The sequence below is a fragment of the Anguilla rostrata genome, chromosome 8, assembly GCF_018555375.3.
Source record: "Anguilla rostrata isolate EN2019 chromosome 8, ASM1855537v3, whole genome shotgun sequence".
Classification (NCBI taxonomy): Eukaryota; Metazoa; Chordata; class Actinopteri; order Anguilliformes; family Anguillidae; genus Anguilla; species Anguilla rostrata.
The window spans coordinates 50,042,451-50,060,602 of record NC_057940.1 but is presented as its reverse complement, the minus strand read 5'-3'; the positions used below and the strand labels follow the sequence as shown (position 1 = coordinate 50,060,602).

The window sequence follows — 18,152 nt, the reverse complement described above, 5'->3', positions numbered from 1 at the left end:
CAAGTGACTGAAAATGAAAATAAAAGTGAATGACCAGAACAGCCGTAAAACAATATAACCCACTTGTTAAGGAAGGACATACATTATTGCACAAGTTGCTGGTAACGTTTTATTGACAAAGCCAGCCTTACGTATGTATGGTTCCTTTGTTATTCACTCTGGGACAGCTTGACAAAGAGATCACAGCATGCTTTTTGAAAGTGAAGTTAGGACTTTTTGTATGCTAATAATCATTTATGCAAATTGTGGACATATTTGTGATGCATGACATCATTCTGATGTGTATTGCACACCTACATCTTTACTTTCAAACTAATTTGTGAAAATGTTGGATTCTTGCGAGAGCAATCTGGTGCACAAGAAGGATTTATTCTAATTTACTAATTGTTAAGTAGCTGAAAGTGTATTAAATAATCAACTTTATCAACAATATCAATTTGAATAGTCTGAAGTGCATACTTTGGCTGTGCTCAGTCCAGCTACTGTTTGGCAGTTTGAATGTTTCTTGCTTTTATTTTTGAATATTGGGAGGGAAGCCAAAAATGGTTCCCATATTGTTTTGACCACAAATCAAATTCTGTCATTTCCTGGAAAGAGCCAGAAACAGTCCTTTGACCATTTCTTCCAAAAATTATCGAAACTAATGCCACAAAGTATTTTATAAATTGTTTTTTTATATATATATTTAGCACTCTTAGATTAATCATACATTGACTTCCTTCTTGTGAAAAGAAGTACAAGTGAAAACCAGAACAGTTATTGTTGGACTATTGTTTGCATTTCTTAATAAGCACAAGTTCCCAGTAAGACCTGTATCACAGAGCTTTCCATTTCAAGTTTGCAATGTGTGTGACGAAGACAGCTGAAAATTGTAGTTCTGTGAATTGTTCTTTCTTTTTAAACAAAGCGCACTCACTCATATGTTGCCCTTGGAATCAAGAAATTAGCATTTACTGAATCTTCTTGGTCACGTTGGTCCTATAAAATTGCATGTCCTATTCAGCCAATCATAAGTCGTTGCGGGTTTGCGTGCGAAGAGAAAAGAAGCAGGCAAGTCGGCGTAAGGTCCGGGAAGAAGAATGCACGTCTATCCACCAAATAAGACTATTTTAAAGAAAGTTAAAGACTTATTAAAGTATGAGGCAAAAGAATTGTCGTAAATATAACGCAAGTGTTAAAATCTAAAATCAAAATGTATAAATGTATTGCCTTACCCATTTTTAAAATAAGATTCCAGTGATTTGTATCGGACAGGCCCTGCGCAAGTCAGGTGACGGGAAACTGGCGCAGTAACGAGTGAGGGAAGTCGGGAATCTCAGGGCCAGGTAAACAAATAAAACATCTATTTTAGAAAGTATAAATGCCATTGCAGTGCAAGCATATGCAGCATAAATGAGGAGCGTAAGAAAAAAATATTACCAATGTATGACAAATCCCCTGAATTTCAATCACCAGTATCCGTAATGGCCGTAGTTTAAATGACCCCTCGCGCTGTCCAGGGCTCAGAGAGAGGCTAGCCTCAACGTAGCTAACAAGTTAGCATATAGCTAACAGCTAACGGGACGTTGAAAATAAACTGAGGTGTTCTTCTTACTGAGATGTTTGTTCTTACTAATAACGGCTAGTTTTTACTACATATGGTTACGATCAATGGCATGCTTATATTGCTCTCATGGAGAATTATCGAGACTTTACTACTCCTAACGTTGGCCGGGTTTATTCCAGGTAGGATGGCTAGGCAGCTACTAGCTCGCTAACGTGTGGCTCAGTTTTATGCAAAGTAGCTGGTTATAAAGCCATGGTTGTCCACTATTAGCGAGCAAGCCAAGCGAAAGTTGTTGTCTGTCCGTGTTTAGCAAGCGAGAAATTGCACCATGCCAGCTACTGTAACAACCACAAATTAGGCAATGTTTCGATGCAAGCTATTTGGCTGTTTTAGCTTCCAATGCCAATGGTCACCGGGTCGCTAGTCTAGTTGGCTAATCGTGGTGGCTAACTAGCTGGTTTGCTGAATATTTTTTGCGCAAGGTCCTTAACCTTACTTAGCAAGTCAATGTGCAGCGATGACGCGTATGGATGACATATGACTGAGTTATCGGTGGGTGTTTGCTGACTAGGCCAAATCGGCAGTGTAAGTGCTGTAACGTGTTACTAGGTAATGTTCAGTTTGTATAAAGCGTCAGCTTGCCTGCTGCTCGCTGTCTACACGTTGTTGATACAGTTTACAACGTATCATGTTCGTTTACTTTAGCTTAGATTTGTACGTAGTATGCAGTTATGAAATCTAAGACACGCTGCCGAGTAGCACTTAATTCGCAAGGTTGCTAACCGTTACTATCCAATTACAGATAACTTCAGGCACTGGTTACTGTATTTTGGGGCGTGCTGAAACGCGTAGTTGGCTAGCTAGCTTGCCAAATTGCATACAATGGGATAACTATTTATGCCGTACAGGGAACCGTAAAGGCATCTTTCTCTGGTGTTTCTAAAGTTTGGTGTTATTATCTGTAATTATTAACAGTGTTTAGTTAAAACATTACCTGTTTTCTGTTGTGCTGACGTCACGTCTACATTTTAGTTCATGTCCAGAATTGAGCTGATTTGAACCATAGCGAAAGGTTAGGCAAATTCAACTTTCATACGGCGACTGACGTTTTTCTTCCCCTAGGAATTTATTTTTTAAAGATAACACACAATTTTTTTTTATGTACATTAAACCACCTTGAAGGGAGTTGACAGAAAATAATGGATCAATGAACAAAGGTGAATTGTTCTCACACAGATTACTGTTTAACCTTCTCTCTCTCTCGCTCTCTCTCTCTCTTCTGCGGGTTGGTCACCCTGCAGTTTTCTGTCCCTTATCCCGGTATGGGGGACATGAAAACCCCAGATTTTGACGACCTGTTGGCAGCGTTTGACATTCCTGACATCGATGCCAAAGAGGCCATCCAGTCGGCCCCCGAGGATGTGGAGGGTCACCACGGCGGGAAGCCATCGGACGGCGGGCCGGGGGCCCCTGGGGGCCCGTCCCTCAGACCCCCCAGCCCTTCGGACGCCCAGGCTCTGTCCCTCCCCTCGCAGGCGGACCCCTCCATCGTCAGCGTGATCGTGAAGAACCGGGTTCGCCCCGAGACGGAGGCGGAGTCGGACAGAGAGGGCGTGGACGGAGGCGGGGCCGGGGGCGTGGTCACGGGCTCCCGCCTGGGCCCCAGGATCCCGCCGTCGGTCTCGTCTGAGCCCCTGAGCCAGTCCGTCAACGGCTTCGTGCCGACGGCGGCCGCGGCGGACCCGCCGCTCCGGCAGACCCAGGGCCCGTCCAACGGCGAGCTGTGGCCGCCGCGCTCCCCGAAAACGGGGGCGGAGGGCGGCGGCGGGGGCGGGGTGGGGACGGGCGGCGGGTCGGCCAAAGCGGCCAGGCAGCCCGGCGGCGTCCCGAGCAGGCTGAAGCCCCTGACTCCTGGGGAGCCTGCGGGGAAGGCCCGGAAGCCGCCGCCGCCGCCGCACCAGCACCAGACCGCGCCCGGCGGGACGGGCGAAGACGCGCCCCCCGCCTCGCCGTTCGCCCGCTCCTCCTCCGAGCCCCCGACCGCTCCCGGGGTTTCCGTCGGGCTGCCTCCCGCTTTCTTTCCTCCCCCGAAACCCGTGCTCCTCTCCCCCTCCACCCCCCCGCCCTCCGCCGCTGCCCTCCTCTCGCGCCCCGGGATGCTGGCCTCGCCCCCGCCGGACCCCTCGCAGCCGTTTAACGGCACCCAGAGGGTCGGCAGCCCGGCCGGGGGGCGGCCCGTCGGGTTCCGCCGCCTGGAATCGGACGAGGAGGATTCGGAGCCGGACCTGGGGAGTCCGCTGGTGATCCAGGAGAGCCCGGACTCCCCCGCCCGCACCCCTCCGAAACTTTCCCGCCGCCACCGGTCGTCCTCGGAAACCTTCGGCTCTCCCACCCCGCCCCGACAGGTTCCGCCGGGGGCCGACTGCGCCAAGCCCGGAGAGCCGGCCCCGGGGTCCCCCTCGCCCTCCCCGCCTCCCCCCCCCCGGGGGCCCGCCGGCCCGGCGCACGAGGAGCGGAACCCGGAGCACGTCATCGAGGAGCGGGACTCGCCAGAGAGCCCCGAGCCCGAAGCCCCCAACCGCCCTGCTGCTGCCGCCGCCGTCACGGCAACGGTGAAAAGGAGCCCCAGCCCTGCCGCGGCCCCGCCCGAGAGCATCCCCAAGGTCAAGGACGAGGAGGAGGAGGATGAGGAGGAGGAAGACGAGGAAGAGGAGGAGGAGGAAGAGGAGGAGGAGGAGGAGGAGATGGAGGGAGTGAAGGAAGAGGGGGATATGGAAGAGGAGCAGGAGGCCGTGGATGGCAAGGCAGGCTCAGAGAGCGAGGCGGGGGAGGGTGGAGCGGCAAAGGACGTGAAGGCGGAGCCTAAGAGTGAGGCGGCGGCTGGGATCGTGCCCGTGGCCGCGGGCAAGACGCCGCCGCTCAAGGGAACTTCCAAAGTCTCTACGACGACCGGCGGCGCCGCCCCCGCACGGCCCCTCAAGGTCCGAATCAAGACCATAAAGACGCCCACCGGGAGCATCACCAGGACCGTGACCCGGGTGGCACCCAAGGGGGCGGCTTCCGCGGCGGGCAAGGGCCCGGAGCCCGCCAAGGGCCTGCCGGAGAGCCGGCGGCTGGCCAGCAGGCCCAGGAGGGCGGCGGACGCGCTGGGCCCCCAGCAGCAGACCGCCAAGGCCGCCATGCTTCCCGTGTCCACTCTGCAGGACGCCAGCACCGCCATGCTGGTGGCCGCCAGCAAGGCGCAGAACAAGATGGCGGTCGCCTCCTCCTCCTCCTCCTCCACGGAGAAGGCTAAGGTCTCGGCCACGGCCGTCAGCATCACCAAGTCCGCCACCCTCCCCGCCGTCTCCACCTCCTCCGGAACAGCCGCCGCCGCCAAATTCGCCGTGGGCGCGGCCGGCATGGGCGTGCGCCCGGCGGCGGGGGCCAAGGCGCTGAACGGGGCCGGCGGGGCGGCGGGCCCCCAGCCCGCGGGCGGGCCCCAGGTCTCCAAGCCGGCGTCCATCGTCAACAGCACCGGGGCGGTGATCTCGCGCAGCCAGTCCAGCCTGGTGGAGGCCTTCAACAAGATCCTCAACAGCAAGAACCTGCTGCCCAGCTACCGGCCCGACCTCTCCACGCCGCCGCCCGCCGAGTGGAGCCTCCCGCTGCCCGCCAGCGGCTACCGCTGCCTGGAGTGCGGCGACGCCTTCGCCCTGGAGCGCAGCCTGGCGCGCCACTACGACCGGCGCTCGCTGCGCATCGAGGTCACGTGCAACCACTGCGCCAAGCGGCTGGCCTTCTTCAACAAGTGCAGCCTGCTGCTGCACGCCCGCGAGCACAAGGAGCGCGGCCTGGTCATGCAGTGCTCGCACCTCGTCATGCGCCCCGTCTCCATCGAGCAGATGATAGGCCAGCAGGACACCACGCCCATCGGTGAGGCCCCGCCCCCTCCCCCGTCCCCCGCCCATCACAGATTCTCAGACACTCTGGTTCGGGTGCGGTGTGCTCAGCTGGAGTTCAAACCTTGAAGACCTCGAAACTGCATTGCAACTGAAACAGCGGATGCTTAGTCCACGGCTTTGGGTAGCTGTTCCAGTTGTAATGCAGGCCTGTGGCCTCGAGGTTCAAACCTGAGGTTTGAACTCCAGATAAGCACACTGCAGTCGACCCATACTGAAGCCTCAGCAGAAGAGCTTAGGCACAGCAACCTGGTCCTCGTGTTCACAACTGCCACTGACAGACTCCAGAGGCAATCGAAAGCCTGCTGGATTGCACAGACAGATTATAAAGACCAACCAGATGGTCAGCTCCATATTTCTCCACTGAAAGTTCTGGCATTGTTCCATCGAAAGCTGGAAATGCTAAAATTGAGTGAATGCTATGAATACTGCATTAGCGACTGCAACAAATGTTCGTTTCTCAGGTACGACTCTGATACGAGCGTTCATAAACTGTACCGTAACGTGGCTAGCTCCTGTTAGCAACCAGAACCTTCAAGTTAAGGAAGTAACGCTAGAGGTGGCCACCTGCTTGCTGTGGAGCCGGTTTGTCAAATGTTGTCAGAGAAGATAACAGGAACTTCTAGCTCTATGTTCGAGAATGTTTTTGAATAAGCACGGAAGAGGACTGAAATCTGTTTCCTGCGATTTCGTTGGCCACGCCTATTTGTTAATATTCATAATGTACATCACAGTGAAGAATTTCAGCCAGAGTAGAGGGGCAGAATTCAGAGTTTTGATTTGTGAAAATGAGGAACTTTTGGCTTATTAGGGAATCACATCTCGGGGAAGTCTTGTGGAGTTTCACCACAATGGAGTGAAAAATGTAACCAGGTTGTGACAGGGGAGGCTAATGAATAAATAATAAATATATAAATAAATAAATAATATTTAAATAAATAAATAATTCCTATAATAAAGAGGAACTAACGTGTTTCCCCCTCCCCCTCCCTCTGTCTCAGGTGTGCTGTCCCCGACCCTCCCCCCCACCTCCGTTTCGTCATCGTCCGCCCCCCCGGGCCCCAGCCCGTCCAAGGAGACGCCGGGGGCCCCGCCCGCCCCGCCCCCCCGCCGGGCCCCCGAGAGCCCCCAGGCCCTGCTGCCCCTGCCCTGCAAGAAGGGCGAGGTGCTGCAGTACCACAACTTCAAGTGTCCCGAGTGTCACGCCCAGTTCGGGGGCAAGGCCGAGCTGGTGGCGCACTTCCAGGAGATCAAGGCCGCTTCTAACTCTGTGAGTTCGATGCCCGTGTTACCCGTGCCTGGTCCCAGCGCACATATTCTGGGTCAGGGATGCTTGTTCCTTGGTGTGGTAAATTGCTGCTGTTATCTTTAGTCCTGTGTGAGGTCACAGCTATGCGATTAGAATGTTCCTAACTGAACATTCTAATGCTGATGTCACAATCACTACTGCTAAAGGAATGCAATGGAGTTCTAGAACACTGACTTAGAATTTTGGAGAAAAAAACATTCCGAAAAACCTATGCTTCAAAGGGTTAAGTGTTAGTTATGAGCAGATTTCTTAAAAAAAAAATAATAATTATGAGAAATAGAATTTTTCTTTTTTTCCCCATGTTCCACTCTCCTATTTGCCTTTCTTCACTCACTCCACTCTGCTCCTCCTCCCCTTTCACCTGTCCTCTCTATCCTCTCCCCACATCCTTTTTCCTCTCTCCTTTCTCTTCCCCCTTTACTCTCCTCCCCCTCGATCTGTCTCTCTCTTCTCCTTTCGCTCTCCCTCATCTGTTCCTTCCCTCCTCTCTCTCTCTATATGTCGCTCTCTCTCCCCTCTCCCCCCTCTCTCCTGTCTCCCCTCCCTTCTCTCTCCTCTCTCCCCCTCCTCTCCCCACCTCTCCCCTCTCTCCCCCTCTCTCCTGTCTCCCCTCCCTTCTCTCTCCTCTCTCCCCTCTCCTCTCCCCACCTCTCCCCTCTCCCCCCTCTCTCCTGTCTCCCCTCCCTTCTCTCTCCTCTCTCCCCTCTCCTCTCCCCACCTCTCCCCTCTCTCCCCCCCTCCCCTTTCCCCTCCCGCCCCTCTCCTCTCCCTCCCCCCCTCCCCCCTCTCTCCCCCCCCACCTCTCTCCTCTCCCCCCTCCCCCCTCTCTCCCCTCCCGCCCCTCTCCCCTCCCCTCCCTCCTCTGTCCCCCCCCTCAGACCTGCATGCTCTGCTCCCCGCCCATGATGCTGCCCAACGCCTGCAGCACGGCGGCTCACCAGCGCTTCCACAAGCACCGCTCGCCGCACGTCTGCCCCGAGTGCGGGGGCATCGCCCGGCAGGCCAGCTTCCAGACCCACCTGGAGGAGGCCTGCCTGCACTTCGCCCGCCGCATCGGCTACAGGTGAGGGGCGGGGACCCCGAAACCTCCCTGCCGTCACCCCCCCTCCTCCTCCACTCCACCGGACAGCAAGCAGTGTCGCATAGGGCAGAATACGACATCTTGTATAACCGACAGAAGTGAAGAGTAGTAATAGCAATAATAATAAGACGTGTTTACCTGGGGGCGTCTCGTGGCGCAGCCCGTAGAGCGCTTTCCACACGCTCGTCGTCTGCCGCGACGTCGGCGGTTCGAGTCCGACCGCCGACCTTTGTCGCACGTCTCTCCCTCTCCTCCTCGTTCTTCCTGTCTCTCTACACTGTACTGTCTAATAAAGCTGAAAAAGCCCCCCCCCCCCCAAAAAAAAAACATGTTAACCCTTGACAGTTGTATGTAACCTTGGGTCTGGGGATCCGCTTGTATGGTCCCAGCTAAGAGACTCATCCCCCCCCCCCCCCCTTCCTCCGCCCAAAAGGTGCTCCAGCTGCCAGGTGGTGTTCGGGGGCCTGAACTCCATCAAGTCCCACATCCAGACGGCCCACTGCGAGGTCTTCCACAAGTGCCCCAGCTGCCCCATGGCTTTCAAATCTGCCCCCAGCGCCCAGGGGCACATCAGCACCCAGCACCCCAACCTCACTGCCCCACAGGCCAAGTAAGTTCCCCCCACCCCCTCAAAAAAAAAAAAAAAAAAAATTTGGGTGTGTTTATATCTCTCCTGTAAATGTTTATCCTCGAGGTGTGTGGCAGGCAGTGTGGTATAACGGGTAAGGAGTTGGTCTTGTAACCTAAAGGTCGCAGGTTCGAGGACACTGCCGTTGTGCCCTTGAGCAAGGTACTTAACCGTCAGTATATATCCTACTGTATAAATGGATGCAATGTAAATGCTGTGTAAAACAGTTGTGTAAGTCGCTCTGGAGAAGAGCGTCTGATAAATGCCTGTAATGTAATGTGTGGACTGCTATGTTGGTGTATTATATTTATTTTCGCATGGAGTCCCAGCTGATCTTGACCTGCTTGGCCTCCAGTTGTTGCATGCAGCTACCTGTCCTTGCACAGAGGTTGTGGAGCTGCTCTAACCCCTCCCCTCACCTTCCCTTCTTTTACAGGATGATCTACAAGTGCGTGATGTGTGACACGGTTTTCACCCAGAAACCCCTGCTTTACATGCATTTCGACACCCACCTGGCTAAGCAGAAGGTGCACGTCTTCAAGTGTCCTGACTGCACCAAGCTCTACGCTCAGAAAGGTTCCATGATGGAGCACATGAAGGTCTGTGTCCTTTTCAAATTAAAAAAAATAAATAAATATATATATATATATATATACAATTTATGTTTTGCCACTGTCAGTCTTATATTACTGGTTGCGAATGCGAAATATTTTGCATCCACATTGTTGAACTAGAAAGTTGTCATCTAAATTTTGCCTTTGTGTGGTGCCTGTACATTGTGTTCCAGAAATGAGCGTGGTGTCAACAAAGACATGCGTCAGCTCTTGTGTTGGCCCTGAACAAGGCATCTCATGGTGACACCTTGTATTACGTTCTACATCAAGCACACACTGTGAAGTCTCAACTTAAAAAAATAGGGTGTGCCTTTCTGACTCAATTATAAAGGTCTAAAAAAAAATTCAGCTGAATTCATTCAAGTGAATGCTTGAACAGGATAAGCTGCCCTACTAAAATGGCTCAATGACATCGGTGTCTTCAAACCGTTTGAGTAAACAGAAGTCTCGGGTTTTGTCAGTTTCATGGCGTACCTGGGTAAGAGCTACAGAGGCAGGTGGAGGCCACAGCGACAGAATACTTTTAGGTGTGGGAGATGCTGATGATGATGACCATTGTTGTTCTTGGTGGTGATTGTTGTTTAGGATTAATTCTGGGTTGTCCTCCAGTTTTCTCCCACACATCTCATTCAATTTGCTTGTTTTTTGTCATTTATTTCATTTGCCTAATTTCATTTCTACATGTATTTTCTTTATTTCTCTTTGTGTTTTAATGTCTAAATTGCTTAATAAATCCCCTTTCCTCTTTTGATTATTAACTGGTCAAATCTCGTGAATGAATGAATAAATGAATGAATGAATGGATAAATGAATGAATGAGCTTCTTCATATGTCCTCCTTTCATTCCTCTGTTCTTTGACTCGTTCTGTTGTTTCTCTCCTCCTCAGACTACTCACAGAGGGCTGTCAGTCAAGCAGGAGGCGCCGGACTCTAGCCCCGCCCCCCGGGCGGCCCCTCCCGCTTCCCTGCCGAAAGCCAAGCCCCCGAGCAAGGCCGAGAGCTCGGACGGCGAGGACTGGGGCGCGGAGCGGGAGGACGAGGAGGACGAGGACGAGGAGGAGGACGGGGAGGAAGGAGGGGACGGGGAGGGGGCCGACGAGGACGCGGACGACGCGCCCAGCTCTCCCGAGTCGGGGGTGGTGGGATCGCGGCCCGGAGTGCCGGCTGAGTGGAGCTGCCAGCAGTGCCAGACCCGCTATGCCGAGAGGGACGACTACATCGCCCACATGAGGAAGGAGCACGGCAAGGTCAGCTCTGCTGTCCTTTATCCCTACGCCCTGAGCCCTACGCCTTTACCCCTACGCCCTGAGCCCTACGCCTTTACCCCTACACCCTGAGCCCTACGCCTTTATCCCTACGCCCTGAGCCCTACGCCTTTACCCCTACGCCTTTACCCCTACGCCCTGAGCCCTACGCCTTTACCCCTACGCCCTGAGCCCTACACCTTTACCCCTACGCCCTGAGCCCTACGCCTTTACCCCTACACCCTGAGCCCTATGCCTTTACCCTACACCCTGAGCCCTACACCTTTACCCCTACGCCCTGAGCCCTACGCCTTTACCCCTACGCCCTGAGCCCTAAACCTTTACCCCTACGCCCTGAGCCATATACCTTTACCCCTACGCCCTGAGCCCTACACCTTTACCCCTACGCCCTGAGCCCTACACCTTTACCCCTACGCCCTGAGCCCTACACCTTTACCCCTACGCCCTGAGCCCTACACCTTTACCCCTACGCCCTGTGCCCTACGTCTTTATCCCTATGCCCTGATGTTAATTAAGTAGAAGTTGTGGATGTATTGGAGTTTATGACTGAGAGCTGATGTTTTTTCTTGGTGTGCTCCCCCTCCAGTCGGTGAAGAAGTTCCCGTGCCGCATGTGCGAGCGCTCCTTCTGCTCCGCCCCCAGCCTGCGGCGCCACGTACGGGTCAACCACGAGGGCATCAAGAGGGTCTTCCACTGCCCGTGAGTACCACCCTAAACTGCATCACCCCCAACCCCCTACACTGAGTACCACCCTAAACCTCATCACCCCAACCCCCTACACTGAGTACCACCCTAACCCCCCCATCACCCCAACCCCCTATACTGAGTACCACCCTAAACTGCCCCAACCCCCTACACTGAGTACCATCCTAAACTGCCCCAACCCCCTACACTGAGTACCACCCTAAACTGCCCCAACCCCCTACACTGAGTACCACCCTAAACCTCATCACCCCCAACTCCCTACACTGAGTACCACCCTAAACCTCATCACCCCACCCCTACACCCTGTACCACCCTAAACCCCACATCACCCCAACCCCTACACTGAGTACCACCTAACCCCCCATCACCCCAACCCCTATACTGAGTACCACCTAAACTGACCCAACCCCTGCACTGAGTACCACCCTAAACCCCCTCATTACCCCAATCCCCTACACTGAGTACCACCCTAACCCCCCATCACCCCAACCCCTGCGCTGAGTACCACCCTAAACCCCCCAACGCCCTACATTGAGTACCACCCTAAACATCATCACTCCCAACACCCTACATTGAGTACCACCTAAACTGCCCCAACCCCCTACACTGACTTCCATCCTAAACCTCATCACCCCAACCCCTACACTGAGTTCCATCCTAAACTGCCCCAACCCCCTACACTGAGTACCACCCTAAACCTCATCACCCCAACCCCTACACTGAGTACCACCTTAAACTGACCCAACCCCCTGCACTGAGTACCACCCTAAACCCCCTCATTACCCCCAATCCCCTACACTGAGTACCACCCTAACCCCCCATCACCCCTAACCCCTCGCTGAGTACCACCCTAAACCCCCAACGCCCTACACTGAGTACCATCCTAAACATCATCACTCCCAACACCCTACATTGAGTACCACCCTAAACCTCATCACCCCCAACCCCCTACACTGAGTACCACCCTAAACTGCCCCGACCCCCTACACTGAGTACCACCCTAAACTGCCCAACCCCCTACACTGAGTACCACCCTAAACTGCCCCAACCCCTACACTGAGTACCACCCTAAACTGCCCAACCCCTACACTGACTTCCATCCTAAACTGCCCCAACCCCTACACTGAGTACCACCCTAAACCTCATCACCCCAACCCCCTACACTGAGTTCCATCCTAAACTGCCCAACCCCCTACACTGAGTACCACCCTAAACCTCATCACCCCCAACCCCCTACACTGAGTACCACCCTAAACCCTCCTCCCCCTCATCATCCCCAACCCCCTACACTGAGTACCATCCTAAACCCCCCCCACATCACCCCAAACCCCTACACTGAGTACCATCCTAAACCCCTCATCACCCGCAACCCCTACACCAAGTCTCCAAATACCACCCTAAACCCTCCCCCACATCACCCCCACCCCTACACAAAGTCTCCAAATACCACCCTAACCCCACCCTAAACCCTGTGAGAAAGACCCCCACACATCCTGTTACGCACGCGATGAGAGTTTTCCTCCTCCCTCACCCAGAGAAACAAGAGTTGTCATAAGAACGAATTTGGGTAAGTTCAATAAGATAATCTGAGCGTTTGCCCGAAAAGCTAAAATACACTATTCGATATTTAAACAGCATGCATCCACCCATGTGAATGTAATGAACTCAAACTGACCTCCCGCCATCCAAGGCCTTGCTAGTGTTGCACCTGCGGAAGCGTAAATATCCGAAAGTGTCGCGGAAGCGTTTCCCGCGGCGTTAAGAGGCAGCGGCGTCGAGCGGAGCGCCCCGCCCTTAACGCCGTGTTCGTGTGCAGGCACTGCACGGAGGGGAAGCGCACCTTCAGCAGCCGCCTGGTCCTGGGGAAGCACATCCGGCTCCGGCACGGCGTCCAGATGCGCGAGAGGGGCGCACGGCGGCCGCGGGACGCGCAGGTCAGAACCCCGCCCCCCCCCCAAACCACCCCCCCCCCACCCCCCTTACCGCGTAGCGCTCGGTCGCCGCTCCTCCTGTTTGTCCCGTGTGTCGATTAGACTCATGACCCCTCCCCCACAGGGCCCCGCGCTGACCCGGAAGCGCTCCGCCTCCGGGCGGCCCCTGGACGAGGCGATGGGCAGCTCCTCGGAGCCCGAAGGGGAGGGCGGGCCCGGCGCGCCGGGGGGCGGAGCCACGGAGGAGGAATCAGAAGGGGGCGCGGCGGCGGGCGGGGAGGAGAGCGGCGGGGAGGGCGCGGCCGGCCCGGCGAAGAGGCCGCGGGCGGCGGCGGCGGCGGAGGAGGACGCGGCGGAGTTCCGCTGCGTCCCGTGCGGCTTCTCCACGGAGGACCGGCAGGAGTTCCTGCGCCACATCCCCCAGCACCGGCCCGACGCCGCCTCCCAGCAGTGCGGCCGCTGCGGCGCCTGCTTCGCCTCCGCCACCTCGCTCAGCCGCCACCGCTTCATCACGCACCGCGTGCGCGACGCCCCCGAGGCCGCCCCCGGGGCCGCGCAGGCCGACGCCCACCCGGGGGGCGGGGCCAGGGCCGGGGGCGGGGCCTCGGCCCCCGCGGACCCCGCCCTGCACGGGGGCTCCTCCCCCGACTCCCCCTCGCCCCTGCAGCTGGGGGAGGACGCCGAGGGCCGCGTGGGGTGCAGGGTGTGCGGCCGACGCTTCGACAAGGCCTCGGACCTCAGCACCCACTTCCGAACACACGGCATGGCCTTCATCGCCGCTCACAAGACGGACAGACCAGTGTAGGCAGGGAGGGAGGGAGGGGGAGAGAGGGGAAGATAGAGGGATGGAGAGAGGAGGAAGTCCAATGGTTGTCGACTGACGGGAGGAGGGGGGGGTGAGAGGTCAGCGATAAACGGTAGTGTCTGCATGTCGTCCTCATCGTTAGTTCCTGGGCTCGCTCACACACACACACACACACACACACACAGTAAGTGTCAGTGGCATTACAGGCATTTATCCAATCATAATATGGTGAAAGACCAGAGGACTGTGGAACACAGGGGCTGCACGCAGAGTTTTGGGGGGTGGTGCGTAGAGGGCTCCCAAACTGCCTGTTTCACACAGGTTAATCTCTTCAATCTGTAAGCTTCCTCTCACATCATTCTCACTCTCCTTCCTACTTATCTGTATCTTTCCCTACCTCCCTCTCCTCTCTCCCTCTCTCCATTTTCCCTTCTGTCGGTCTTTCAGGTGCCTGTCCACCTCATCCAGTCCTTATTCACTCTGTTTGCCCTACCCTGCTCGTCCACTCAGCCTTCTCCTTATATCAGTGTCCCTACTATTGCTGGCCATTCAGAAGTTCCCTTCTATCTGTGCGCCTACCATTCTTATCCAGTCAGCCTTTTCCTTATATCAGTATTCCTGCTATTCCTAGCCTCTCAGCAGTTCCCTTTTATCTGTACCTCTATAGTCCTTATCCGGTCAGCCTTCTCCTTATATCAGCGTCCCAATTATTCCTGTCCAATCAGCAGGTCCCTTGTATCTGTGCCCCACCATCCTTATTCCTATTGGCTCGTTTTCTTATGTTTTCGGACTTCTCCCCATCACATTTTTCTTCCTGCTTGACGCTGTCCACCTCTTCACTTCTATTTTTCTTAATTTTGCATGGTCACTCCTTCATTCTCAGTGCTGGCTGTTATTTTTTTTTACTTCTCCAGTCTATTTTTGTAACGGTATCAAAGCAGTTCAAGTATGACTGTTGGCAGCTTGTGTCTATAACCCTGCACTAACCCAGGCTTCCACTGTAGGGCTATCCAATCACCATTCACACTGTATTAGGTTGTCCACCATCCTTTATCCAATCAGTGTTCTCCATGTCCTGTATTATTGTCCTGATTGTCTTTATCCAGTCAACATTCTCCTTGTTCCTGTGTCCCTACCCTCCTTATCCAATCAGCATCTGTGTTGCTAGAGCTGATCTCCTCTCTGTCGTTTGTCCAGGCCTGTGAGCATAGTCTGTAGTGGCTTCGGTCTGCTGACTCCAGCAGCTGTTTAGCTAGCGGGGGTAAACACGCAAGCATCGTGTTCCTGTAATGAGATGCGGCTAAAGCAAACACAAAGGGCGCTCTCTGCTGAGGTTTTTAAACACTGATTTTAAATTGTTTTATAGCAAGTTATTTTATAAACGAGTATTTATTAAAAATGTCTGATTTGTTTCTGACCATATCTTTTTTTCTTTTCTTTAACCAGTCCTTCTATTTACGTGTTAAATTCGGACCGTTCTACCAAGCCAAAACTTTCTGTTGACAGGTTTGATTCCGCCGAATTCAGTTCGTCGTCCTGAGATTGCTTTTATTTTTATTTTTTTCTCGATCGCATCAGCCGATGCTGCCGAAGCTACGTTGCTAATATTTTATCGTATACTACGAGCGCTGTGCAAATAACACAACAGACAGGCAGTCCGTGTTTCTGTAAGCAGTCAGGCAGTCAAACCTCCCAGCACGTTCTCGAGGAAGTGAGGTTATATGGACTTGCGTAGTTGTAAAACATGGTTGTTTGAGCTTCGGTCAGCTTAAAAAAAGAAAAGTAAAAACAGCGCCATTGCGCGTTTTAGTTTTCATCACTGTAGCATGAGTATAATTATGTTGTGTTCGCATGTGCTTCTACCCGGGTCTGTGTATACACACGTATATACACATCTGTATTTACAAACACGTACACACACTAAGCTTGAGGAGTTTCTTTTCTCCCTCCGTTCCATTGTTAACAGGTTATACGAAATGTATTTCTTTTTCGGCTGATTGGAAGCAGATGGGTGTTCGTCAGGGGATGATCTCGTATTTTGTAAAGGGGGGTTTGTAATTGTACATTTTAAGAAAAAAAAAACATTTAAAAAAATGGCGTGTAAGGGGATGGTTGTGTGTGTAATAATTGTGTACAAAAATTAACAATCTTCTCTTTGATATACTTTTCTAGTTTCTCCACACACCCAGTCGATGATGGAGTTTAAATACTTTGCTCTATTAGTGGGTTTTTGGGAATTTGCGTGTGTGGCCCTCTATTGGAGGGGCAGCTGGGGGGGCGGGGTTAAACTTCTGTTTTTTTTTTTTTTAAACTTGAAGTAATTTCGTCATCGACTCTGTAATAATAAAACTATAAACAGTTTCTTAATTTTTTTTCCCTTCTTTGTAGAGTTGATTTGTCATTTTGCTTCGTTAACCATTCGGCTGTGATTTCTGTTTGAGTAGATTTCATCTTGTGTCTTAAATAAAACATCTAAATGTCCGTTTTGTTTGGGTTTTGTTTTCATTTGTAATCTGCTGCACTGTTCAGTGCTGGTAAATATTTGTGACAGTTTTTTTTTTCAGAAGCTGTTATATTTCCAGCCTGACAATTGCCTGTCGTAGCTGGGTAAAAAATTCTACAGTAATGGATTTCGATTCATTCTCCTCTTTCATAAATAGAATTGCTGAAAGAGGCAGGCTCTCTTAAAATGTCCATCCAGACATCAAGTTTTTAAAACAAGATCTCCTGTTTAGTCTTATGTCCTCCTTCCTTCTATCTCCCCTCTATTCTCTCAGTCTTTGGAAGGGTAAGGTTTTTATTAGCGGATCAAGGACCACTGGTGCTACACCCATATTGTTTTTTTTTTTGTTTGTTTTTTTTAAAGATGGGTTTTACTCCCTTGACCTAACTTCTAGCTCGCTAGTAACCAACCCTGTACCTGGAGAACTACAATCCAGTTGGTTTTCACTCCTACCCTAACAAAGCACATCTTATTAAATTGCTAGAGAGCTCCTTGAGCAGCTAATTAGTAGAGTCAGGTGTGTCAAATTAGGACTGGAGTGAAAACCTACAGGATGGCAGATCTCTATGAACTCTTACCATGGAGCACTACCATACTTGGATAACTTGTTTGGATGGCTGAACTCATGCATGAGTAACACTCAGTGAAGGTGGCTTGTTGCAAAATGCTTATAAATTCCTGACTGTTTTACTTCGGTCGAGCAACCCCAAAACAAAGGTTTTGACCCCATGACCTAGGTTAAGCAACCCCAAAACTGGCCTTAATTGGCTGGTTCTACTGTCAAAACCTTAGGAAGGTAAAGTCTGAATATGTGTTAATCATTTGGATGCACCACGGGCATTCCATGTGGTAATTCCATTGGCTGTACTTGTCGCATGTAAAAAAAACACGTCTCAATGAAAAGAAATGGACAGAGTCAACTCGCATCATCATGACATTAAAAATGACAATATTTCTGTAGCAGTAATGTTAAAGGTGATAGTACCAATTAAGATGTTCTGTTGTTCAGTTGTAAATGCTAGTTGCCCCACTGACTATTTTTGAATTGACTTTTGAAGAATCTCAGGGGGAAACGTGTCCCCCTTCCTGATCCACCCACAGAGGAATTTTGTAGGTGCTGGTGTGGACCTGTGCGTGTTTGCCTGGCATGCTGGTGTTCGCTGGTCTTCCAAATTCTCAACGCAGAATTGGCAGCTGAAGCAGCAGTCGGTGGCTCGTCGCCCAGAAGGGCGGTTGAACAAATTCCCATCATGCTTTGCCTTGAGCGTTGCCTGTTCGTTCCACCCGTAATGGATTGTGGTGTCAGCGAAGGCATTCAGTGACTTGTGGTGGTCTTATGGAGGCGGTGACCGTGGCCTTTATTCGGGGCTGTGACAAGCACATTAAAACGGAGACAACGCGATTTCTAGTGAACTATCAAGTTCGGAGGAGGTAGGACGGAGTGTAGCACAGTGGGTAAGGAACTGGGCTTGTACCGAGAGGTCGCAGGTTCGATTCCCGGGTAGGACACTGCCGTTGTACCCTTGAGCAAGGTACTTAACCGAAATTGCTTCAGTATATATCCAGCTGTATAAAGGGATACAATGTAAAAATGCTATGTAAAAGTTGTGTAAGTCGCTCTGGATAAGAGCGTCTGCTAAATGCCCGTAATGTAATGTAATGTATCAAGCGTTTCAAGTCGTCGTAGCCAGGCTGTGTTGCTTGGTTTGCTCAGAGCACGGAATCGTCAGTCTCACTGAGCTGCATTTTCACGGCGAGGCTGTCGGAATCTCTCGGATAAACGAGTACACGCCCTGGCCAGTTCCTGCTTGGAAGTAGGAGCGG

The 18,152-nt window shown here is 52.5% G+C and overlaps 1 protein-coding gene across 3 annotated transcripts; it reads left to right on the top strand.

The window, feature by feature from the left end:
* The first annotated feature begins 1,020 nt into the window (after positions 1–1,020).
* On the top strand, positions 1,021–16,306 carry znf687b (zinc finger protein 687b). 3 transcript variants are annotated; one of them, XM_064345444.1, is made up of 11 exons: positions 1,021–1,135; positions 1,255–1,325; positions 2,848–5,461; positions 6,489–6,757; positions 7,675–7,859; positions 8,311–8,487; positions 8,942–9,104; positions 10,007–10,366; positions 10,971–11,083; positions 12,906–13,023; positions 13,145–16,306. In XM_064345444.1, exons 3-11 carry the CDS (start codon positions 2,869–2,871, stop codon positions 13,823–13,825), a joined length of 4,659 nt encoding a protein of 1,552 aa, XP_064201514.1. In that variant the 5' UTR covers positions 1,021–1,135; positions 1,255–1,325; positions 2,848–2,868; the 3' UTR covers positions 13,826–16,306. The 3 variants fall into 3 exon arrangements, with proteins under 3 accessions (XP_064201514.1, XP_064201515.1, XP_064201516.1); XM_064345445.1 differs by lacking the exons at positions 1,021–1,135; positions 1,255–1,325 and adding an exon at positions 1,385–1,725; XM_064345446.1 differs by lacking the exons at positions 1,021–1,135; positions 1,255–1,325 and adding an exon at positions 1,765–2,131.
* Positions 16,307–18,152: the final 1,846 nt, after the last annotated feature.

Coding starts and splice junctions, on each gene's coding strand:
- znf687b (XM_064345444.1), top strand. CDS start 2,869: ATGGGGGACATGAAAACCCCAGATTTTGACGACCTGTTGGCAGCGTTT. Junction 5,462..6,488: donor GCAGGACACCACGCCCATCG/GTGAGGCCCCGC, acceptor CCTCTGTCTCAG/GTGTGCTGTCCCCGACCCTC. Junction 6,758..7,674: donor TCAAGGCCGCTTCTAACTCT/GTGAGTTCGATG, acceptor CCCCCCCCTCAG/ACCTGCATGCTCTGCTCCCC.